This window comes from Theobroma umbraticum, unplaced genomic scaffold (assembly GCF_002168275.2).
Source record: "Theobroma umbraticum cultivar Fairchild unplaced genomic scaffold, ASM216827v3 scaffold_44.0, whole genome shotgun sequence".
Lineage (NCBI taxonomy): Eukaryota > Viridiplantae > Streptophyta > Magnoliopsida > Malvales > Malvaceae > Theobroma > Theobroma umbraticum.
The window spans coordinates 7,675,089-7,699,237 of record NW_018397255.1 but is presented as its reverse complement, the minus strand read 5'-3'; the positions used below and the strand labels follow the sequence as shown (position 1 = coordinate 7,699,237).

At 34.8% G+C, this 24,149-nt stretch overlaps 5 protein-coding genes across 19 annotated transcripts in view; 2 read left to right on the top strand and 3 right to left on the bottom strand.

Annotated features, from left to right (window-relative positions):
* Window positions 1-1,742, top strand: part of LOC110429422 (Pentatricopeptide repeat (PPR-like) superfamily protein) — an 8,650-nt gene extending 6,908 nt beyond the window's left edge. For 4 of the 12 annotated variants that reach the window (XR_002446571.2, XR_016350776.1, XR_016350775.1 and 1 more), the window contains 2 exons: window positions 320-378; window positions 1,116-1,742. Coding sequence is in view for 2 of the 12 variants with exons in the window: in XM_089782477.1 (XP_089638603.1) it covers window positions 320-378; window positions 1,122-1,204 (142 nt within the window). In the remaining 10 variants the exon portion in view is untranslated. The remainder of the gene's footprint in view (window positions 1-319; window positions 379-1,115) is intronic. The other 8 variants (XR_002446569.2, XR_002446570.2, XR_002446572.2 and 5 more) reach the window with 8 other exon arrangements.
* Window positions 1,743-3,399: 1,657 nt separating this feature from the next.
* Window positions 3,400-9,625, top strand: ASP1 (aspartate aminotransferase 1). Of its 2 annotated transcripts, XR_016350756.1 has the most exons (11): window positions 3,400-3,784; window positions 4,663-4,748; window positions 6,457-6,663; window positions 6,803-6,908; window positions 7,048-7,152; window positions 7,295-7,467; window positions 7,563-7,722; window positions 8,156-8,251; window positions 8,351-8,445; window positions 8,542-9,104; window positions 9,197-9,625. XR_016350756.1 is itself a non-coding variant. In XM_021445456.2 (10 exons), the coding sequence occupies exons 1-10, from the start codon at window positions 3,611-3,613 to the stop codon at window positions 8,612-8,614; spliced, it is 1,275 nt and encodes a 424-aa protein (XP_021301131.1). In that variant the 5' UTR covers window positions 3,400-3,610; the 3' UTR covers window positions 8,615-9,625. The 2 variants fall into 2 exon arrangements, 1 of the variants encoding a protein (XP_021301131.1); XM_021445456.2 differs by having other exon boundaries at window positions 8,542-9,625.
* Window positions 9,308-14,929, bottom strand: LOC110429424 (shaggy-related protein kinase zeta). 3 transcript variants are annotated; one of them, XM_021445459.2, is made up of 13 exons: window positions 14,775-14,837; window positions 14,396-14,481; window positions 13,146-13,238; window positions 12,780-12,839; window positions 12,409-12,681; window positions 12,258-12,332; window positions 12,114-12,170; window positions 11,292-11,432; window positions 11,132-11,182; window positions 10,949-11,044; window positions 10,619-10,702; window positions 10,247-10,348; window positions 9,308-9,844 (listed from the first exon to the last, which is right to left on the bottom strand). In XM_021445459.2, the coding sequence occupies exons 3-13, from the start codon at window positions 13,233-13,235 to the stop codon at window positions 9,749-9,751; spliced, it is 1,125 nt and encodes a 374-aa protein (XP_021301134.1). In that variant the 5' UTR covers window positions 13,236-13,238; window positions 14,396-14,481; window positions 14,775-14,837; the 3' UTR covers window positions 9,308-9,748. The 3 variants fall into 3 exon arrangements, with proteins under 3 accessions (XP_021301134.1, XP_021301132.1, XP_021301133.1); XM_021445457.2 differs by lacking the exon at window positions 14,396-14,481 and having other exon boundaries at window positions 14,775-14,929; XM_021445458.2 differs by lacking the exon at window positions 14,775-14,837 and having other exon boundaries at window positions 14,396-14,722.
* Window positions 14,930-16,729: 1,800 nt separating this feature from the next.
* On the bottom strand, window positions 16,730-18,481 carry LOC110410108 (peroxidase P7-like). Its single transcript, XM_021419704.1, has 3 exons — window positions 18,197-18,481; window positions 17,897-18,088; window positions 16,730-17,426 (listed from the first exon to the last, which is right to left on the bottom strand). Exons 1-3 carry the CDS (start codon window positions 18,413-18,415, stop codon window positions 16,875-16,877), a joined length of 963 nt encoding a protein of 320 aa, XP_021275379.1. The 5' UTR covers window positions 18,416-18,481; the 3' UTR covers window positions 16,730-16,874.
* Window positions 18,482-19,336: 855 nt separating this feature from the next.
* On the bottom strand, window positions 19,337-23,060 carry LOC110410107 (Protein kinase superfamily protein). Its single transcript, XM_021419703.2, has 6 exons — window positions 22,734-23,060; window positions 21,862-22,100; window positions 21,452-21,587; window positions 20,558-20,816; window positions 20,297-20,429; window positions 19,337-20,068 (listed from the first exon to the last, which is right to left on the bottom strand). Exons 1-6 carry the CDS (start codon window positions 22,891-22,893, stop codon window positions 19,793-19,795), a joined length of 1,203 nt encoding a protein of 400 aa, XP_021275378.1. The 5' UTR covers window positions 22,894-23,060; the 3' UTR covers window positions 19,337-19,792.
* Between the last annotated feature and the right edge of the window lie 1,089 nt (window positions 23,061-24,149).

Genomic DNA, 24,149 nt, shown 5'->3' with positions numbered 1-24,149 from the left:
ATATTGTGGGCTGGGGTATGGGTGGGGTGGGGGCTAAAGCTTGCATAATCCTGTTGATCTTTGTCAGTGTGAACCCTATTAACCCTTTTTACTTGATACGCTGCTTTATATTTAATTGCTCTGGAAAAGCTACCTTGGCAAATATTATTCCCCTACAAGTAGTTGAAAGGTGCATTAGCTTGTAAAGATGCTCTTTCACTACTTTCTTAGACATTCAATTTATTATTAAATCAATGGGGGTGATAGACACGTAATTGCAAAGATGGATGGATGAAGTTCCAACCGTATTGGATTTAACTCTCTCAATTGGGTTTTGCAGAAGTGTATTTTACATGGAAGGCTTAGCCTTGCAGGATCAATGGTCTAAAATACTCACAGGTAACTGCTTTTCCTGCGCTCTCTATATTTTTTCAAGGTTATCTCGCATTGCTGCTCTCTATCGTTGTGTTTGTTGACCGTTAGTTGAGTGAATTATAAATTCTGGATTTTAATTCCTAGATGATAAGAGATTAAAGTAAATAAATGTTCTACGACTAGCATTAAGTCCTAGGGCAAATAAAATAAATAGATAACTATACACAAGAATTCTATCCCAAGCAAACCACCCCATTTGAGCAGTCCTCTTGAAGTTGGGCTCTCTGTGCAAACTTGTCTGCACGCAGCCCGGTCCTATGAGATTGGGTGGTGTGGTGTGTTTGCTGCCTATTGGTTGTCGATGAGACCCCAATCGGTGTTGGTCCAGGGTCGATTTCTGACCCTAAGAGGTGTGCGGTGCCTGTTTGTGCTGTTGTCTCGACTAGTCTTACAGGTTGTGAATCATGACACTATATCCCATTCAGTTTAGGAGGATTGTGTCTCAACAAATTTTTCATATTGCAGACAGCTTTGAACATACCTAACTTGGATGGATTCCAACTAGATTGTATCTTTTTTTTTTTTTTCTTAACTTAAGACACATAATACCCTGAAATCTCCAAAAGATACTGGAACGTTTATATGGAAATAGGTAAATGTGTATTTTTTAAAATACAAGGTAAACAATGTAATTTTGATTTATATATGCGCACCCTTACTTTTATTTTATATAGAACGGAGTTAAAGTCTCACTATATTAGTTTAAGTTGAAACTGTCTGTGGCAGGTGTGATGAAGGAAGAGGCACCTCATTAGAAAATTATCTGGAACCTTGGCAGTTGCCACTTTGAATGCTGGGTTAAAGTATCTATTTCTCCCTGGGATCCGCCCTAGATGCATTTGCAGAAAGGAGTTTAGAGGCTGGTTGCTCAAGGAATAGGAAGAAATTCTCATAGTCTCTCTGTCTTTTCCTTTGTGGATCAATGGCTTGGCTAGACGGCGGTGGATGAGGTACATCCAGCAAGTTGTGGCATCAGGTAGCTCTGTCTGCTCTTCGTTTCCGAGGTGCAGGGATCTCTCTCTAGTCTCTCCTTCCCCATTTCTTCTCCTATTAGGTAGCTGACAACATTAAGTGAAGCTCAAGGACCGAGCCCAACCGATCTCCACTTTAAATTATTGGAGTAGCGTTTCAAACTTAGCATTGATATCAGTTAGCATTCAAAAGCATTTCAATATTTTATTTTTATTTAAAGAGTTCCATTCGAATCTATCATTATTTAAATAAAATAATATTAATATCAGATAAAATTTTGTGCAATTTTTTCGGTAGTTTCGCCTCCAGATATGAGAAAGTTTTAACTTCCAAGTTAAAAGAACTTAATTGAAAGATTTCCCACCTTTTTTTTTTTTTTTTTGTAATTGGACAAGTGAAGGATAGAGAATTGGAGTATTTTCCTTTATTTGTTTGTACGATCAAAATCAAATTCGTTACTATACAATGCATTAATATTGAATTTCGTTAATATTAATTCAATAACACTTTGAACTTTGCTATTATCTTTCAATTTTTGCTAAAAAATAACGGAATAGTGCACATGAAGTTATGTGAACAATACCTCTAGTGTATTTGATGAGAAGTTAATAAACATTTTTAAAGAATTTAGTCGGGCAATAAAAGTACTAATATCCCTTTCGATCGAATATTCACTATTCAAAAGATACAAGAGTTTAGAAATAAAATGTTTTAGTTATTATTTTATACTTATTACTTTTAAAAATTATAAAAATGATAAGCATCAATTTAAAAATTACTATTTCATTGAAGAAGAATAGAAGTAAATACTATTTTGAAATGTCCTAATAAATTAGTGAGGTGGAAGGGGTAATAGAACACCAACACACGAAACAAAAAAATTCCAATTTTATTTCTCTTGGAAGGAGAACATGTCAACCAAGCAATGAATGAAGGAGTGCTCCATGATGTGGCTTCAACGGTCAATATCTCATCCATTTTACATATTACCCGACAGCGTTGAAGATACTTGACTCCCATGGATTCCAGCTAGATTATATCTCTCTCTTTTTTTGTTTTTTTTTTAAACTTAAGACAAATAAAACCGTTGATTGGTCTCCAAAAGATATTCGGGCTTTTATAATAAGATCTGACGTATCTTGAGTTGAAATTTATGGAATGTGAGAGAGCTAACTCTCCCTACATTCTTCAAAATTTATGTACAAAAAAGAATATGTAAGTTTGAAAATATTTCATATATTGCGGCCATTACCAACGAAACGCTTGATGAATGGCCTACCAACACTTCTTAGCTTCAACATTTTCCTCCAATAATCATAAGAAATGTGCTCAGTAGTTTAGGTAGGAATTATGAATCACGCCACTCAATTTCTGTAACTATTCATTCATTCCTAATTCAAAAGACTTTGCCCTCCAAATTGTTTTCTTTTTATTTATTTGACTTTTTTCAAATATACTTTACTTAGCATTTAGCATATACATGTAATAAAGAGTAAGTTATACACATTTTACATATATAACCGTACCCTTTTTTTGTCTTCTTTATATATATACTAACATTTGTTGACACGTGAATATTTTTATTTTTACTTATTTTTTAAAAAAATTATATATATAAATTTTTTTAATAAGATTATAATTTAAAAATATAATAAATAAAGAATTATGAATCACGTAAATTTTGATTTTAAATAAAATGATTCAATGCAATTAGAAATTTTATCTATACATAAAAAAGAACTTGTTTGTATACTTTTTTATTATAATTGAAAATTATAATCAATAAAAAAAGGATTATTAGTTTTATTTTCATGTTTTGTTTCATTTTTAATTTGAAATTATAAAGTTAAAAGTCTTGTGTACCGCTCGCAGTCAAAACCGACGAGAAGTCAAACAATCCAAAAGGAGAAAGGCAATGACGCAAAGCAATCAACCGGAAGGGCAAAGTCGTAATATCAGGAGAAAGCCGTGTCAAAGGCAAAGACGTAAAGCGCCAGTGACGGCATCCTCACGCATTTCAAGGTCGTTGCAACAATTTCTCAGCCGGATTCGATTCGCTTCCTCCCAACATGTCCACCATTTTACTCGTATATAAATACTAGCAGAACTTTTCAACTGCACTACGCGCATTCGTTTTGGCTTATTTATTTCGTTTCATCGGTAAACGTAAAACCTCTTGCTATCTCACTCTGTTCCAATTACGAGCGTCTTTGTTCGTGGTGATATGGCGATCCGAAGAGCGATGTCAGGGCGACTCACGGCGCGGACGGAGGTCCTTGGAGTGAGATCCATGTCGTCGTGGTGGCGTGGCATGGAGCCTGCTCCGAAGGATCCGATTCTTGGTGTTACGGAAGCCTTTTTGGCCGATCCCAATCCCGAGAAAGTCAATGTTGGAGTCGTATGTTTCTTTTCTTTTCTTTCTTTCTTTCTCTTACGGATTTGTTCTTTGACTCTTCTGTTTCTGAGCTACTCTCTTTTTGAAACGACTTACGAAAGCGAAATGTTTAATTTTCGCTTCTCAAAGGTTGTACTACTTCGTTTGAGCTAATTGTGTAAGCTCTTTTGCTTGGTAATGTTTTTGTAAGTTTCTCTGTTACCAAACAGACAAACTTAGGCTCTCGCTGGTCTTAGTTTTTTCCTGTACTTACTCTGTACTTTATCTAGAAGCTTTTAAAAACAAAAAGAGGTAAATGGTAACTTGTCAGAGTAAAATCATAAGTATTTGATTAAATACTTACGATTAAAAATGAATAAATAATTCCTTTATTATACAATTAAATACTGCAAATAATTTTTTCTAAATGCATAATTATTTCATATAAAATTAAAATAACTTTATAAAATTATTCTTGAAATACTATTTTACTTTTTAATTATTTAAAGGTATTTTTATCTCTTTTTGTTTCGTAGCATGTTTTTTCTTTCTCAAGTAAACTGTGGATAGTATAAAACTAAAAATATTAACCAAATAATACCTGAATCTTTTTTTTTTTTTTTGTGTCTTTACATTTGCCCTTCTTTGTTTTAGGCAGGAAGTGTTTTTTTTTTTCTTGCAAGTTTTATAGTCGTGGCTTAGTACTGTCGAGTTTGAGTTCTATTTTCGGGATCAAAATATGGGTAATTAATTCAATAGTAATTGAGAAATTATAGAGCTTGAACAAGATGAAACAGAACACTAATACCTGTTGTCCGTTGACAATTACAGGCAATTTTCTTTATCATTCTGAAAATACAAAAGCGATAGAGTAGATGAACTTCTTTACGATTTGTTTTCAGGGTGCTTACCGTGATGATAATGGAAAGCCGGTCGTGTTGGAATGTGTTAGGGAAGCCGAGCGAAGGATTGCTGGAAATTTGAAAATGTAAGTATATTAATCACTTTACTTTGTTCTTCTAAGTCCTAAGTCATAACTATAGCACAAAACTCAACTAGTTAGGCTTTGTTTAATTATTATTGGTACTAATTATATTTGTTTTTTCTTTTGTAAATTTCTAAAAATAAAACGTATGTTCCATAAATAATACTTATTCCTGACAATTATGTTTGGATGCATGTCTTGGTCACATTTTGGCTCGTATTGCTATTTAATTTTACTGTTTACAAATGTTTTGTTTCTTTGGTGGAAACTGTTTATCAACTTGTGAGGCAGCAAAATCCAAGTCCTAAAGTAACAACTAAGGCTGTTTTCTATTATTTTTGTTTCGCATTATTTTTTATAAAAAAAAATAACAAAAAGATCAGCAAAACAGATAATTGTATTTCATAATTAATTAAGTGCATTTTCAATTATTTTTTATTTATCTATTTAAGATTAGTTGTCACCAATAGTAATAAGTCCTGTTGAAGTTTTATTGAATTTCATATTTGACGGGTTGGTAACTTCTTTTTGGTGGTCCCATGTAACTAACCCTTTTATCTCCCACCGCCCATTTGATTCGTTTCATGATGTTGACACTTTATGGCTTAGATCATGGTTCTGTTGATAAGTCTTAACAGAATATTCTTTTCTAGCCCTTTTCTTGTGGCTTCTGCTTTTAAAGAAAAGGTTGTAGTATGATTACTGGATATTACTAAATTTTGAGACTTAGCTTAGTGGAATTAGAAGATGTGAAATTATTGAATACTACAGTTACTGGTTCGTTAAAGTGGATCCTGTAGGGAGCTTAGATACTAAACTGCAAGAGTTCCAGAATGATAAAGGAAGGTAGTCCTAACTCCTAAGATTACTGGATATTATCTGGTCTTAGTTCCACCTTTGTGGAAATGGTATTTAATCTAAGTAAAATGTAACCTCTATGAAAATGATTTAAGAGTGTATGCACTAGAAACTTCCTTAAAAATGAAAGTTCTTTCCTTGTTAGATCTTACCCAGAATCAGAATTGAAGCATCTATCAGTATATCTTTTGAATTATATTTTTTCCGTGAATGTGCCTTGCTGCCCTAAATATAATTTTGGAAACGGGAGAAAGAAAGAAAAAGGTCTAGGAACTCGGAATTTTTCTATGACTGGCAAAGCTTAGATCCATAAACAATTATCAATGGTGGTAGCATAGGACAATTAATTTTCATTTTGAACATTGTATATAAAAGCTCCTAAATATAGGAAAATCTTTTTCAATCCGTCTGTGCTCAACTATATGTATGTTATTTCTATTCTTATGCAACTGCTGGAACTAACTTGTGATTGGCGTTATCTGGAAAGCACCCTTGGAATGCTAGTCAGTAACATTTTTCTTTACAAAATAGGCCAGCATTTTCTCCGTTAAATCCTTTCTCTGTGCATTGATAGAAGAACAAGCTTCCATTCATCATGCCCTTTTATTCTGTTCCTGTGAGAGGATGGTCCATATATGCACATATACGTGTTCGACTGTGCTTATATAACATCCTTTGCATGTTCTTTATTGTCTTATTAGCTGGATTGTATTGGACCTCATGGATATTTAATCCTTTCAACATCCAACTTCAGATGGTGGAATTTATATATTCAACCATACAACTCTTTTCTTATTCTTTGTATTTCCTTAGGATTAATGGAAATGTTCTCTGTATGTTGTCTTTTGATCAGGGAATATCTTCCTATGGGAGGAAGTGTGAAGGTGGTGGAAGAAACACTAAAGTTGGCCTATGGAGAGAATTCTGAGTTGATAAAAGACAGAAGGATAGCAGCAGTCCAAGCTCTGTCTGGGACTGGTGCATGCCGACTTTTTGCAGACTTCCAAAAGCGTTTTCGTCCTGATTCCCAAATCTATATACCAGTCCCAACTTGGGCCAAGTGAGTCTTTGTTGTCTTTTAAATACTATGCTTCCTCAGTTCAGTTGCCTCTTTTTTGTTGGAGGACCTGGACAAGTCCGGTTATAAGATTGAGAAATCTCTCTCTCATTTCCTTTATTGCTTTATGAGATTTCAACAGCCACCACAACATCTGGAGAGATGCTCAGGTCCCACAGAAAACTTACCATTATTATCACCCTGAATCTAGGGGTTTAGATTTTGCAACAATGATGGATGACATCAAGGTATGCAAGGATCATCCTACAAAACCTGAATATTGGAATTAATATTTACCCTTATTCTTTATTTCCATTAGTTGCTCAATTCCCCTTGACTTTCAATGTGTATCATCATTGCTAATATTATGTTCCTCTTTCTGCACAGAATGCTCCAAATGGTTCATTCTTTCTACTTCATGCTTGTGCTCATAACCCCACTGGTGTGGATCCTTCAGAGGAGCAGTGGAGAGAAATCTCACACCAGTTCAAGGTAAATACTCCTTCAGAGCCCCTTCTTTCCCCAAAGTTACTTCTTGAGACAATTTGTACCCTCTTGTTCACTTCTAATGCTCTTGTCCTTTCCAGTTGTCACTACTGCTTTGCCTTGTTTAAACATTATATTCTATTTTTAGGTGAAAGGTCATTTTGCCTTCTTTGACATGGCGTATCAAGGTTTCGCTAGTGGTGATCCAGAGAAAGATGCAAAGTCCATCAGGATTTTTCTTGAGGATGGTCACTATATTGGAATTGCCCAATCGTATGCAAAGAATATGGGGCTCTATGGCCAGAGGGTAGGATGCCTTAGGTAATTGTCTCTTTAGCTTTGGAAATGGAATGTAGAACATTTTGCTTATCAGAGTTTGACTTCCTGATACCAATTGTCTGCAACAACCACTGCAGTGTGCTTTGCGAAGATGAAAAACAAGCAGTAGCTGTGAAAAGTCAATTGCAGCAGCTTGCAAGACCCATGTACAGCAACCCACCTCTTCATGGTGCACTCATAGTTTCAACCATTCTCGGTGATCCAGACTTGAAGAAACTATGGCTCAAAGAAGTTAAGGTAATATTGCAAGGCTTCTTTATTAAAAGTTTGCATTTTGTCTAATTATACAAAATGACAGCAGGTGAGTATATGTGACTGATGTCCTTGGTTATTGCACGTTCTAGGGTTAAGGATGATCATATCAAACCCATGGAAGCATGTACTTGACATTGAACCCAACCGAGCTTCCTTAGGAGGGCCAGTTAGGTAGCCCTTTTGGGTGGAGTGTCTGGTTCTCGAATGAAATTTTGATAGATTTTAGCAAATTTCCTGTTTTATTCTATCACAGCGCAGCCCTAGGATGAACGTAGTTGAATGTAATAAAGTAATTATCTTTTATTTCAAATAAAATAAAAAAAAATAACTATCTTTTTAATTTTATTTTTGGGATTACCTGAAATTGATTGAACTTAAAAAAGGAATTGGACTGATTCCAATATTTTCTCTCCAGGTCATGGCAGATCGCATAATTGGAATGCGAACAGCTTTACAAGGGAACCTTGAAAAGCTAGGGTCTCCATTATCATGGACGCACATCACTAATCAGGTTTGTTAAGTTTGTGAATTACTTGTCTTGAGTATAAGCTGACTAATTTTTGTAAGTTAGATGGTGGTTAGCAATGATAATCCTTGTTATTTGAAGCAGATAGGGATGTTTTGCTATAGTGGGTTGACACCGGAACAGGTGGATCGCTTGACAAGTGAATTTCACATCTATATGACTCGCAATGGTAGAATCAGGTAATATATCTCTGAAAGCAATTCCTTTCACTTGCTGGACTGTTGGTGCACGAATCAAGAATGAAACTGATTCGCTAATGTTGCAAACAAATGCAGTATGGCTGGCGTTACAACGGGCAATGTTGAATATTTGGCTAGTGCGATTCATGAAGTCACAAAATCCGCATAGAACTGCTAAACAAGTAATGAATCTCTCTCATATATATATATAGCTTTCAGCTCATCTGTGACAAACAGATTTATGTCCTCATTGGAAGGACGAGTGAGCGAGCATCACGCTTGCCGTACTTAGGAGTATTCTGCAGCATCATTTCTCCATTGAACTGTTATTAGAATAGAAAGAGGTAAAACATTTGATCTCAAATCTGATTGTCAAAAAAGGGCAACGACAATCGGTGGCGCTATTTAATTTGCTTTGTTCTTGTTAGAAATAAAACGGTGCACCAAGTATTATTGAAAGCTTAGTTACAACGCTGGATAATTACACAGTAACGAATTCGTGGCAGCTAAAGTTGATGCCAAAGGATGTATGGTGTACTCATTTTTACTGATCCAATTCCTTTATGACACGGCAAGTCCATTAAGATAAAATAAACGTGGAAATTTAGTGCTGAAAAAAGGATGGGATCTTTCTGCTTTAAGTACAAAACTGAGTGGTGGTAAGTAACATAAGCAAAAACTAATGTCTTCTCCCTGTAGAGCTACAATGGAAACAAATGCAATCAGTAATAATGGGCATTGCCACGCGCAGGACCAAACAGCTGGCTGGTTGGCGGTTAAGTTCCCCACTTTCAGTATCACTTCATAATGCCTTTTATCAGGTTTCAAACAAAACGTAGTGGGAAAATAACAAAACAAAATATAGAGAAAAGGATGGCACTTAAATTGGTGAAATTCGGTTTATGTCCACATGCTGCAACAAACATATGTAAAACTAGCGCAACATTCAAGAAGCAAGCCAAACTAGTACAACTCCCTCAGCTTCGGCTGGGCTATTTCTCAGCACTTTACCCTAGCTACACATGGATTCCATCACCTTTTTTATACTCCTAGCTCTGATCAAAACAATGTACAAAAACAGGGGAACACTATGTTGTAGCTAGAATGACATAGTAGACAGATATCGCCAACTTCCATGTTAAACGAGAAGAAGCCAGTATATGCATACATCTTTGCAGGGCAATAAATCCACTGAATAGGCTAGAAAGCTTGGTTTAGTGACCAGGAGCTCCGTCTGTCCTTCCTTTGCATTGAACCCATCCACTAACAGAAGACTTGATTCCTTGTATTGCTTTTTCCACATTTACGTACCAGCTGGATGTGGAAAGCCAAGACCCATCTGCCGCCTCACATGCTCTGGTATCAGCCTGTTGATTAGCTCAGGGGAAGCTCCATCTACCTATAAATGAATCAGACATGAAAAGTTAATAGATAAGGGATCACCAAGAAAGAGAATGGATTAGAGCCAACAAAATTCCGTAACACATCATGCCTTGTTGGATGCATGCAATCCTGTTGATGTTTCATGCAAATGTTCCGATGTGCATGAGACCACAGACTCAGACATAAGGAAAAAGAAAAACCAAGTGCTATAAACAAGGGGCTTATGTAGATCAAAGTGCAGACACTCTACCAAGAAGGATGAGGGCCAAGTCTTAATGTACAAGCTGGTTGGCTTCCAGAGTTCTTTGCAATTTAGTAGGCATGCAAACAATCAATAATGCATTAACAAACAACGATGCAAGTGCCAAACATACTTCTTCAAAACTGCTTGAAACAAATAAGATAATGAGAATCATACTTCTTGTTTAAAGTTGAAAAGTGGGGGTAAAGGACGGCAATTTGGAAGGCGAGCATTAGGTTCGCGAAGTTCATCAAAGAAAGGATGCGCTAATGCTTCCAACTGTAATAACAAAAGAATAGAAGAGGTTAATAAGAAACAGTAAGCATTCACATAATTTAATGTAGATATTTGGAAGACTTGAGGCTCTTCATGTTTGAATAGGGTTAAAATTGCAGTCCTGACATGAAATCTTTTTTAGCATAGTAAGTGAATCACAAAATATCTTGCAAAAATGGCCTTTTAATTTTGGAGCATAGTGATAAATTTTCATCAAATGAAGGGAGAAGTTAACTCAATCTTAACTATCCCCGAAAACAAAAGTTAACTCACTGCAGTACATCGGAGACTTGGTGAATACTGAAGAAGGCGTGAGGCAAGGTCAATTGCTTCAGGAGGCATACGCTTGTGGAAAACCTGAACCAAGGGCATTGTTATACAAGTAATCAACTTCAAAATTATTGAAATAGAAATCCCAGTCTATAGTTATACATTAACTTGTAATGGCATCAAGACCATATGCCAGTATTATCCATTTCTTATAGGCACACTTTTTTTATTATTTTATTAAAAAGAGGCAGACGTTTTATCCCGGCTCGAAATACATATTCCAAAACTATTAAGCAGCTGCCATTTCCGAAATGCAAATAGTAGAAGGGACACCTTATGCCATGGGTGGGCTTTGATTTGAGGGAATCTGAAATCTGTATAGTTGGGATTCATGCATCGAATTTCCTCTCGAGTTGGAGTACCAAGAACCTACAGAAGGGCAGCTATAACATTATTACAAGGCTAATTAACTTGCATGAACCTCAATAACAAAAAAAACTAGTAATAAGCCTTCACCTTGATAATCTCTACAAGTTGGTCAACTGCATTTTCTCCTGGAAACAAAGGCTATGGAAAAAAATAAAGGAAGGAAACCAATATTATTGAAGACAGCTTTGAGTATCATTCAGAAATTTATTAGTAATGACTCTGTGAAGATTACATGGAAGTTACTAACCTGGCCCAAAAGAAGCTCAGCAAGCACACAGCCAGCAGACCAAATATCAATTGATGTCGTATATTCTGTAGCACCAAATATGAGTTCTGGAGCCCGATAGTAACGAGAACATATATACGATATGTTTACTTCACCCTTTACCTGATGGAAACCATGAAAATATATATTAGACAGAAGTCAGTGAAACACAAAACAACATACAACACCTTAGTTAGGGACACATTTTTGACCATCTACGACAATCCAAACTTGAATACAATGTGCTACTCCTAAGACCAAAGGATTACAAACATGTCACCCAGAGCAAGAGTTGTTTATGCACATGGCCTTGCTGAATAAATGGCTATCACCAAATAGTCTGAGGATATATGATCATGTGTGAACTTATGAGACACATTTATCTAGAATTAAAATGCCAAGAACTTTCAATTCAACAGACACAATAAGCAAGTTCCAAGGGTTAAGTAAAACCAAGACTATTGTGCATCAGCTTCAGTTAAGCGACAGCCTGAGTAAATGTCAATCATGAAAGATATTTCTCAATATATATGGAAAAATTAAATAGTCCACATGCCTGCAATGTAAACAGAAAAAAAAGAGAGAGGAGATCCAGGATACAAAAAGGTAAAGCAACTGCAGTTATTTTGTTTTAAGGCTCAGATGAACAAGTTCAACAGAATAAGTTGCGATTGCCTAGAAAGTGTCAGGAAACAGTTATGACTTATTGTTGTCCATCATTAATTCAGAGACAGGTGCTTAACAAAAACAAAGAGAAAAAAAAAAAACAGAGACAGGTGAACAATAATAAGGGAATGCACATACCAGGACTTTTGCACTCCCAAAATCGCAAAGCTTAACCTGGTGGGTAAGAGGATCAACCTAAAGAATGCACAGGTATTAGGTTGGGAAAAGTTGATATTGCTGAAAACAGAAAATGACAAAAAGAAAGAAAGAGCGAAAGTATACCAAAAGATTTTGTGGCTTCACATCTCTATGGCAAACCCCTTGAACAGCATGGATATACGCCAGCCCTCTGAAAATCTGAGTGACATTTCCATTTATTGTCAGGATTTAAGAAGTAAATAAATAAAATATCCAGAAAGAAATCAATCCATACTTGATACGTATAGAGTTTCACATAAATGAGGGGCATCCTCTGGTTCATACTGTTGTAGTGCTTGAGAACCCGATACATAGTCTCAGGAACATACTCCATAACCAAATTTAGAAAAAGCTCATCTTTACTTGTAGTGGAGAAAAAACAGTGCTTCAGAGACACCACATTTGGATGATCCATTAAGCGCATCAATTGCAGCTCACGATTTTTATACCGCCTGTCCTGCAAGACTTTCTTTATTGCCACGGTCTCACCAGTTTCCAAGCATTTTGCCTGTAGAAGGATGAGATAAGGGACTCAATAGACCAAAAAAATTGGAACTTACTTCAGTAGTTCAATGTCAACTAGTCCTGAGGCATAAATGTTTGCACCTGAAAAACAATTCCAAATGAGCCGGTGCCAACAACCCGTTCTGCCATGTAACTGATGGTCTGCAAGGAAACAAACAACTATCATGTAACAGGAGGAACCAAAGAACCACAGAAGAAAACCAATAAACATCAGCAATTTTTAAGTCTTGATTCTCAATTGGGTTATATATAACGCTTAGATAGAACAAAAGAAGAAAAAGGAGAAGTCATCATAAAAGAACCAATATATTTATATGGCAATCATCAGTTTTCAACGAAAATAGACAATTAATTCTTTAACTTCAAATAAGAGCATGCATTATGACTTAAAAAATATAAAAGGACAAGGACAGAAGGTGTAAAATGGAAAGAAGATCAGGTGCCAACCTGTTTTGGTTCACCATTTTTGCCTCCAATGGTGGTGGAAATGATGTGGCCAGTCACTTGATCGTTGCCCTCAATAACAGAAGCAGACATTTCCTGTAATCATAACAACAAACAGGATCAATTAAGGCACACACAATAGCCTACTTTACTTCCTGTAACACCTTTTCTCCCTATTGAAGGCTATTTCTGCATGCGTTGATGAAACAGAAATGCACAGTTGTAGCCAGCTGGTACTAGAATCCATCTCAAGTGGACCATAAATCATACATAAACATGTAGCAAAATGCCTTTTAGGAGCAAAACTGATGTTTGATATTAATCATTACTTTACTAAACTGCAATCTATGTTGCACCACTTCCATTAATGCATCAATGAAAAACAAATATTATGACCTTGATCCTGATTGCAAATTTCCGGTAGGTTGCCATTTCTGGAACCAAGTTATCATTAGGCGTTTGCGAAAAAGACAATCTATGGATGGAAAGATATCTCACATAGGGGACATCAATTAAACACATGAACTTTAAATCAACTATAATAAATAAATACCTACAAAGAAGAAAAGCAATCAACTACTACAAGCATATGGGTATTGCATAGACCTAAAAGGCATCTCAAGAGTGCAAAACTGAAAGAAGAGCAAAGCAAAAAGATCTCAGCAGTTATGTATAGGCGAAGCATAATACACAATGACCATATCTCACAAGAAAGAATCACATGCCCCAAAATAAATAAAGAAATCCATTGCAAAAGGAGACTGTTATAAGAGAATCAAAGGACATTCACTTCCAGAAGCAAACTACAAGAGATTGAACAACAATCTACCCAAAGAAAAAAGAGGTGCCATAAAAAGCTTTCAGGAACTACAGCAGTTTTTCGCAACACACAGGAAACTCGTATAAATTAAATCACTCAATTTTGGTAAAGAATCAAAGATATAACAACAAATTTCACTAAAGTATTACAAAAAAAAAAACCCAAAATCATACAAAAAATTAATTTAAAACATAGAGAAAATTAGCTAACAACAGAGTTTATAAACTAAACACAAAATAAGAAAAAAAAAACCCTAATTCTCTGTTCGACTGCAGGGGAAAAAAGCAGAAAACAGTAAAAGATAATGAAGATCCTAAATCTAAGCTCATTTTAACTTTTTTCCCATTATAACACTGGAACTAAGCAAATGCAACTATAAAAATGAAACAACCAATAATAAAAAAGAAAAGAAAAACCTCAATTCTTATTTTACCTTTTATTTTTGCTTAGATTTTCTCAGAAATGAAGTAACTGAACCCGGAAAAGCAAACTTGGTTTCAAGATCAAGATCTTCACCAACTAAACTTTTCAAGGCAAAAATAAAAAATCATATAAACAGTATCACTAAAAAATAAAAATTAATCACAACAGAATTATAACCTTTAATTCATATTAAAAAAAAGGTTAAAAAAAGAGAAAAATAGTTTTAAAAGATAAAGAAACTAAAAAAACACTTAAATCGATTAAATTTGAGTGAAAAAAGAGAGAGAAAGAGAGAGCTAGATCAAAGAAGATCTAAGCCAAAAACAAAAAAAGGATATGCAAATCTATTTTTACAAATATAAGTATAGTTACGAAGGAAAAAAGAAAACCTTATCGGAGTCCATATCGGAACGGCGTAGTTTCAGAGAGTCATTGTCAGCTGGTGGTTGTTGTTGTTGAAGCTGAGGCCCCAAGGGGTTCGAGGCCATGTGCTTTACAGCTGCTCTCCCTTTCTCGGTTTTTTTTTTTTGGGTTAAAAAATGAAAATAAATCAATAATCTGTCTAATCTAATTTTCTCTCTCCTTTGTCTGAATTGTTTTTACTCCACGCGAGTTTGGGGAGAGTGCATTAAACGGTCCACTTAAAGATGGTTTTGTTGTCTTTTTCTTAATTGTCGAAATGGGGTGGGGATCCGGTGAGTGAGAGTTCATGGTAGGTGAGAATGGACTTACAATTGAAATGGTATGAAACGGACAAGAATCATGTGGAGCCCCCTTAACCAATGGGATTCAGAGAGATTCAACTCAGGTGTCTCATATATTTTTAATCCTGTCTCTCTTTTTTTATTTATTATTTTATTATTATAATTTTGGTGAAAACCTTTCAGTCCTTTATTTTTTTAACTTTAAGATAGAGTTAATTATAAATATAGTACAATTTTTATAAATTAATATTTTGAATTATAAATATATATTATGTATTATAATTATATAAATATTATTAATTATAAAATTATAAATAATTATTATTCATGAGGAATAAATTATTAAAAATATCATAAAAAATAACAAAAAAAAAAGTTGATAACGATAATTTTGTATTGAAATCTATCTCACTTAAAGATGCACTTAAAATAATAATTATATTAAATAATTTTTTTTTACAATATGATAATACTACATCAAAGTTTTTTAATATATTAAAAAAATTAAAAATAAAATCTAAAGAGATATTAAATTAAAAAATAATAATAATAATGAAATCATATTTTATGAAAGTCTCTAATTAAATCATGCATATATATAATTTTAATGTATAAGAAGATTATTAATTTATATATTAAGTGAGATCTATATATATTTTTTAAAATATATTATTTTATAAATTTTACAAATTATTTATTTGTCATGCTAGTTTCAAATCAACATCAATCAAAAATATTATTTAATGGAAGTTATTAATTTACTTGATATTAATTCATAGATATCTTATTATATAAAATAATTATATTCTATATTATATATATATATATATATATATAAAGAAAGCAAAGATATTGCTTTTCCATATTAATTGCATTAGTTTTATATTGCTACATGAGATAAAAAAAATGGAAGTACCAAAAATAATTTTAATTGTGAAAGCGTAAGAAAATGATGAACTTTAATTAAATGAGTGTCTCTTTCCATTGACAGTACACGTCATCTCCTTAACTTTTATTACTTAAAAGTAATCAAAATTGTACTATCACTATTGGTATTAATTGTTAATAATACCATAGTTCATAGGCAACATTGCCAAAAAAAAAGGGTAAAACCAGAAATTATTCAGAAATAATTCAAATATTATCATATAACGAGAGAATAAAGAGAAAGAATAAAGGTTGTAATACTGATTTGCTTCCTTGATCTTAATCCACTACCTTAATAGTTTTCATTAAAAATTTTAAATTTGAACTTCCTTTATATCAATAAAATTAACAATTTTTACTAAAATTTTGTCATATAATTTATTTCAAATTCAAAAATCTAAATCTAAACAACATGGTTAATTCAAAAAATGAAACCGTCATTCCTCTTTATTTCTTCTTTTCTCTCTATAATATTGTTTATTTCATGAAATGATCATTTATTAGGATGATATAAAACAAATTTAGATCGAATTCGGCTCAACAAAATATAATGTTAAAGTTGTTAATAATTTGGATAAATATATTCAATTGAAAATTTTCACATTTATAACACATTTTAGACAATTCTAAAGGTTTTGAAAATATTGAATTTGAAATCTACATAACTGAACGGACTTCACTTAATTAAGATAAGAAATTTAAATACTAAAAACTTGTAAAGAAAGTTTTATTAATATTGAAAAATAAGGATAAAAAGACTCTTCTTATATATTAAGAGTGTTTGGGAACTAAGATTAATTCCAATTCCAATATTCGGTAATTGTATATTAAGAAGAAGAAATTAACTAGTTATAAAAATCAGTTGACCACCCTGCAGTTCCTTCTTATCTCTCCTCTCGTCCCAGTAAGAGGACTGATGTTTCCCATCCGGACCATGGCAGCAGCAAAATCACTGGAAAAAGCCGACGGATTGGTGCTATAAGTCCTAACAAGTGCATCCTGGGATCCTCCATTGAAGAGCTCCTGGTCCGAATGAAGCAGCCCTCTTTGAGCCACAAGGTTACGGAAGTAATTGTTGTCGAACCTGGTCGGAGTCTGTATATCTAGAGGCGCCAGATTGCTGTCACCGCCAGAAGCAGGGCAGTTTGCCCGTCTGTTGGCTGCAAAATTTGGATCAATGTTGGTGTCGTTGTAGATGCGGCCACGAAATGTTGTGCATCTAGCCAGGCCTATGGTGTGACCACCGGATAGCGCAGTCAGGTCCCGGGCGCTTAGGCCTTTGGCAGCAAAGGAAGAGGTTAGAGCTGCGAGGTTGGAGGATGGCGATGGGATTTGGTTGTTGGCTGCGCTTTGGCTGGCCGTCCTTGCGTCTCTCCGGCCGAGAGGTACTTGCCATGAGGGTCCTCCAAGCTGCGAGAATATATAGTACGTGTTGAAGATAATTAAAGTTACCGGCAGGAACAGTCTCCAATAAAACTAGTCATGCAGAAGTAAGTAGTAGAGAGTCTTTATCATAGTAAAGAAAGGTAAATATATCCTTTTATTTAATTTTGAAGAGAATTAAAGCAGGGAAAGTCACAACAAAGAACAAATTACTTTTACAAGTCAAAACCCACTTAGTTGACCCCTTTTTTGGGCAAAAAAAAAGGGTAAATATATGCTTTTATTGTCATGAGAACTCGTTGAAAACGGAGATTAAGAGAGAAAGACGAATTTGCATGCAAAAATAGTAGTAGTGCTACTGTGTAAGCACCGTCGTCAACGGTTTAATTAATTGAAAGCAAAAGGTCAGTGAAGTCCAAATGCAACCAATATACTATAACTAATATGAAAAACGGAGATAGCCAGCAGGAGAAGGCTGATTAATGAATAGTACTAACCAGGACTACACCATCTCTAGCTGCAAGTGCTAGGATGTCCGCACAGGAAACAGTGGCACTGCAAGCAGCTTCCACCCTGGTCTTTATGGTATCAATCACTTCGAAACCTCGAGCTGAGTTTCTGTTTGGTGCTGCATTCTTTTCACCTGTGAACGTCGCTGTGTCGTCCAGCAGTATGGATGCATCACACCCCTGCATTCATTACAAATTATATATAATCCATATATGGTGTATGTCATACCATTCAAATGGTAATGGTGGGTGGAGTAGAATAAAATTGGAAGGTCGTTCCTTACGTACATTGACAAAGCAGTCATGGAAGAACAAGCGGAGAATAGAGGCTCCGATCCGCGTCTCTCTATTAACGGCCTGGTTCATTGCATTACGCACGATGGTTTGAAGGTTCGGGCAAGAGTTTGCATAGAAGTTGGGTGACAGCTGAGCATTCGCAGTAGAGCTGCTGGAAAGCAGCACAAGTAGAATAATAGAGAGTGAGAAATAGGAAACTATAGACGCCATCTCGAGGCTATTAGTGAAGAAAACCAGGCTTAATAGATAGATAAAATAAGGATAACTAATTTCTTTGCCGTGACTTGTGAGTAATCCCCTGATTCAGACTCTCTATTATATAAGGAAAGAATACGCCTTACAAAAGAGAAGGAGCTCGTTTGTATGCGTTGAAGTTTCAAACTTTGCTGCCAACACGGTTCTGGATATGGGTTTACTTTGTTGCCAAAAGGGCGACGCAAATGATTGTGTACCCGAGAGTCTAAGCAAACAACAATCAATGCAATGTTGACGTTGTGCTAAAACCCATTACTAAACACAACAAAATAGTTTGAGCAACGTTACTTTTCAACTTTCTGGTTATCTGTTACTATCATCCTCTGTCAGTGGTTACTGTGAAGACTGTGGATCCAGTCCCTTTCCACAAAACAATTATTGGATATTTTCTACTTTTAATATCACCTCGAATTTAGAATAATTTATCATTCTGTTCCAAAATCAAAAGTAAAACGAGCTTAATCATGTAACAAAGATTAAATTTTGAACTTCATTGCACCATTTCCATAAGGTTATGAACTCATTTCACACATGCTTCTGTGAATACAAAACTTCATGTAAAGGTTACAATTTGTTTTTTTTTTTTTTTTTTTGCAATTTGTCTTTTATTCAATCCGTTGACCCAATTTTTCTTCCCTCTTTGTGAACTTTTAAATCCAAGAAGACAAAAAGGGATTTAGTCTTTATTTGAATAATTCAGATATTGACATTTTCTTCTAAAATGGCGCAGAGTATTTAATGACAATGTGAGCTTGACGATGATGCGCAGGTGATCATATTAAGGAAAGGCGGAGAGGACGAAAGCTCAGCTCTCAACACCGACCTGCATTTAAGAAGGATACTGGCCAAAGCATTGAAAATTAATCACCTAGACAGAGTCTTTCAATGGATCAGTCTCCTTCATGTCATCTTTAGGATTAAAGTAGAAATACATAAGAGTACAGAGATCAAATGGCAACCCTACAATATAAACTTAATGGGTGATGCCTGACTTGATATATACCTGATTAACAAGTCAAATGCTCTGATCCTAAAATTTAATATTTTTTAACTACTATTACTGCAATAATATCATTTAATCATTGTTAGGCTATTCATTGAGTAACCTTCCTTAGCAAAGTCTTGTTACTTCTTCAATTACAAGTTCATAAGACTGAATATTGTTTGACCCAAAGCTTTAATACATCGTTGGGGCTTTCTACCGATAGAGGTGACAATATTAAAACAGTTTAGTTTCATCTCTAAGCAGTTGTCTAATCACTGCTACAACGCTCAATCGCGGCTGAGCATCTAAGTTCAGCTAAAGACAGTTGCACTTGCCTTTGATTATTCTCATAAACTTGCCTTGCTGGGATCCTGGGATGTGGGAGACTTAGCACTATGGAAGCTTGAGCAGCTACCAACCTTGGCGGTTGACCTGTGAGTTTTCACCAGCGGAACCAATGATTGCACAACATCTGCCATCAATGGCCTGTAGTCAGCCTCTGGTTGCACACACATTGCAGCAATAGCTGCAACCTGAATAACTTCTTTCATTGAGTATTGACCTTCCAGTGCTGGATCCATAATCTGTACAACCTTTTCCCTATCTGTTAACCGAGGCAAAGCCTTCGCCACAAACAGCAGACAAGAACTAAAGAATGAGGAGAGAAAAAGAAGCAAGGATTTACTAGAAAAGCGGTAACTAGGAAAGTGAAAAGAACCTAATCAATGCAAAAATATCCAGGAAAAACAGAACAGTGTTAAATTTTAAGCAAATAGGATGAACTTAAACATCCTAGAAAATCACACCAAATTGCAGGGAATTTGGCTCAAGATGAAAGAAATGAAACTCACCCATGATACAAGAACACCTTCCCCAGGAGGTCTCTTTGCGTCAACTGGTACTCTGCCTGTAAGCAACTCCAAAAGAACAACACCATAACTATACACATCTGATTTTGTAGTTAGATGCCCAGTTAAAGCATATCTGCATGGCATGCCAACCAAACTCAATATCAAGATAAGGCAGTTGTGGTTTTATATAAAAAAAACAACTACAAATTAAATGAACATCGTTTCCCCTCCACTTGGGAGTAAGAGTTTGTTAGTTCATACTCAGGAGCAACATATCCCTGGGTGCCCAATACTCGAGTTGAAACATGTCCACCAGCTTTGTCAGATCCAAGCTTGGCCAATCCAAAATCAGAAACTTTGGCATGAAAGTTTTTATCCAAAAGGATGTTACTGCTCTTAAAATCTCTGTGAATCACTGGAGGGCTAACATGTTCATGTAGGTATTCCAATCCCTTAGCAGCTTCAAGTGCTATTCTCAACCGGGTTTCCCAGTCCAGTTTTAAAGTTACATTGTTAGAACCTGCATTTTGGAACACAACCAGTAAAATCAATTGTTAACAGTACTGATTCTGCTGCATTAATCATTCATTCCGAACTAAGCCAAGCCTGATCTTGTTTCAGAAAAGATGATCAGAGCTTGGACAACATCCTGTTAATCAGCTTTAATTTAGTCACAGATGGAGCGAAACTCAAGCTTGCACATGATCTTGATTGGTGAAACGGAGATTAGGTATCTGATGATTGGATCAAAACACAACATTCAAGGGAAGAAGAAGTAGATAAACTCTAAAGCATTTCTGAAAATTCAAGATCATCATTGTAGATTGCTATAAAGAGGACTAATGAAAAAAAAATTTAATTTATAGACATCAATCCTTCTACACTTACCAAGAGATAATGTTTTACAAAAATTCTACTTTCTTTCAGGGTAACCCTATTAGCACTCCACTTTTAGCTTCTGGGATTCCCAAAAAGTGCATGAAAATTTTATCAATTTAAAGAAAATGGAAAGCAATAACAGCAGAACTGCAGTGCAAATAATGCCACCCTGCTTTAATATTCTTGACGATAAACCTTAGATTCAAATAACATTAAAAAGTTCAATTAACAGCTCATACACAAAGAAAGTTAATAACTAAAAGGTTATAAACTTACCACTAATGGGATATAAATGTTCCTGCAGCCCACCATTCGCCATAAACTCATAAACAAGCAATTTACGACTACTATCTGAGCAATACCCAATCAAAGCCAGCAAATATGGAGAACGCAGCCGACTCAGCAGTTCCACCTGCAATTGGATACAGTCAATCAATCAATATAAACCCTCCTTAAAACGACAACAACATTTCCTGCCTATTTAGTTAAGGAGAAGTAGAAAGAGAAATAATGCAAAAGAGATCATATTTTTCATAACTCTTTTTATACGTTTTTTTTTTCTTCCAGCGGAAATGTAAGGAACAAAGTAAAGTGCATCATGTGCCGTTGCTTGGTTAGCTTAGCACATTTCAATTACTGATAATAAAACAACGGAAAAGAGAAATTAGAATGATATTCTAGTGGACCTCCATCTTAAATTCCTCTTCTCCCTGCTTTCCTGCCTGATCCATCAGCTTAATAGCAACTTTCTTGCCATTACTGAGCACTCCCCTATATACCGACCCGAATCCACCATGACCAACCACATTAGACTTGCTGAAACCACCAGTTGCTGAATGTAACTGCTTAAAAGTAAAGACGTGAAGCCCTTTGTCCATAGCAACTTCAAGATCGGTAGAGCTAGCTTTATCCTTACAATCAACCACTTCAGACACAAACATCACCCATCCATCAGCTTACACAAAAGGGAATATTAGGAACTGAATCATACAGCTTAGTTCAAGCACCAATTTCACTATTTGTTAATTACTTTAGCTTTGTCCCTGACTTCAAACCATCATAATTTCCAAGTCCCAAAAGACAGTAATTAATTTAAAAAGGTGTAAGAAACATCCCATCCTTCTTATGGGGACACTTAATAGTGGGGACAAAATAAAATAAAATAAAAATACTGCAAGATGATTAAAATGCTACAGAAAAAGAAAAAATAAAGAGAAATTTCAAGTAGCATAATGTTTAGCCAATTATATCAGAAACTGAACAACATAAATCGCATATCCATATTTCCCTGTGGTCATTTCGCCACACTTTTTTGAAGAAAAAAAAAAGGAAAACAAAGAACTCCTTTTGAATGCAATGAATATGAAGTAAATTTTTTTTAAAAAAAAAGAATGCATTTTTCCCAATTATCTTGCTGTCTTGACATTTTCTACATTGTTCACAAACCCAACTTAAAAATACAAAAGACTTCAAAAGAAAAAGAAATAATGTTGTGAAGTTCATCCAGACATTGTGTTAGTGAGCAATGCAAGCAGAGAGAAAGTGAAAAGAGGCTTACTACTATTTTGGGTTTTGGTGCGCTTAGAGAGCACCTTGTTTCGAATATAACAATAGTAACTAAAAGCCACAAAAAGCGAAGCAACAGCCACGGAAGCAAGCACTACAATGGCAACCAATGCAATGCGCTCTTTCTTCCTATAATCTTCCTCTCTCTCCATTTTTTTTTTCCTTTCTTACCTTCTTTAAAAAGTGAAATACCAAAACCCTAGCTCGCTATGGCCGAGCTCTGAAGAAAAATGAAGACATGTACTGGCTTAAGTCATTGGCGCTTTGAAGTTTGAGATTCTCTCTCTCTCTCCCGCTGTGTCAGTGGGTTTTACTGTTTTCTTCCTCTCTGGCGGGGAGAGTCGTTGAAGTGGCAGCGTGAATGCTTTAGTACTTTTCTTTTATTTTTTTTGCATTCGGGTACCCCAACTTAATAATATTTACTTATTTTACCTCAACAACTATTTATTGGCACCTAATTGCATAGAAATATGCATCAACTATAATATTTGAAAAAGTTGTTTAATTAGTTTTTTAAAAATTAAATAAATTTTTATTTTTTAATTATATTTAATTAATTTTTATTATTGATCAAATAATTTTTTTATGATTAATAGTGAATTAATTTATATTAATTGAAATATTATTTATTATTTAATATTTATAAAAAATAAAATATTATATGATCATGTTATTATGATATGTCAAAATGTCATATATTATTATTTATTATGACATATTAATATATTACGTGAAGTAATATAATAAATAACATTTTAACTAATATTAGTTGATCAAATATTAATCATCAAAATTTATTTATTTTTAAATAATAAAAATAATTATCAATTTATTGAATGAAAGAAAATTTCGGTTATTTCAATTTATCCTCATCAAACCCAATCATTAGATTGTCCAAATTCTTTTCGTCCAATCCAAATAGGTATTCTCTCATACAAAACATGAAGACAATGTGATTCCATCTTCTAACCAATTATTGTTGGGCAAGAAGTAGAATAAAAGGGAAACATTTGGGACAAAAACAAGAAAACATGAAAGATAGAGGATGTTAAATAGAAAATGCAAGGAAGAAATAATTAATAATAATGATCAAAGTGCAAGAGAGACAAAAACGCTCCATTCCCCGATGTTTAAAAAGGACCATCACACCTTCACACAGTCGTATCCGTACTCCCTCGTTTTGGACGGGGAGAGAAATCGCTCAGACGTGACTGATGTGGAAGGGCGTTTCAGTAATTTACCAAACCCATGCAGGTGAGGCTCCAATGCCCTCGTTTTCTCCCCTGCCAAAATTGACGCTTCGTTCTACCAAATCTTGTCCAGGCGTTTTTGGACCTGAAGCTGATCTTCTGCGACGTTCGAAGCATCTTCACCGACCTTTTTATATTTGAACAACTCTTTATTTATT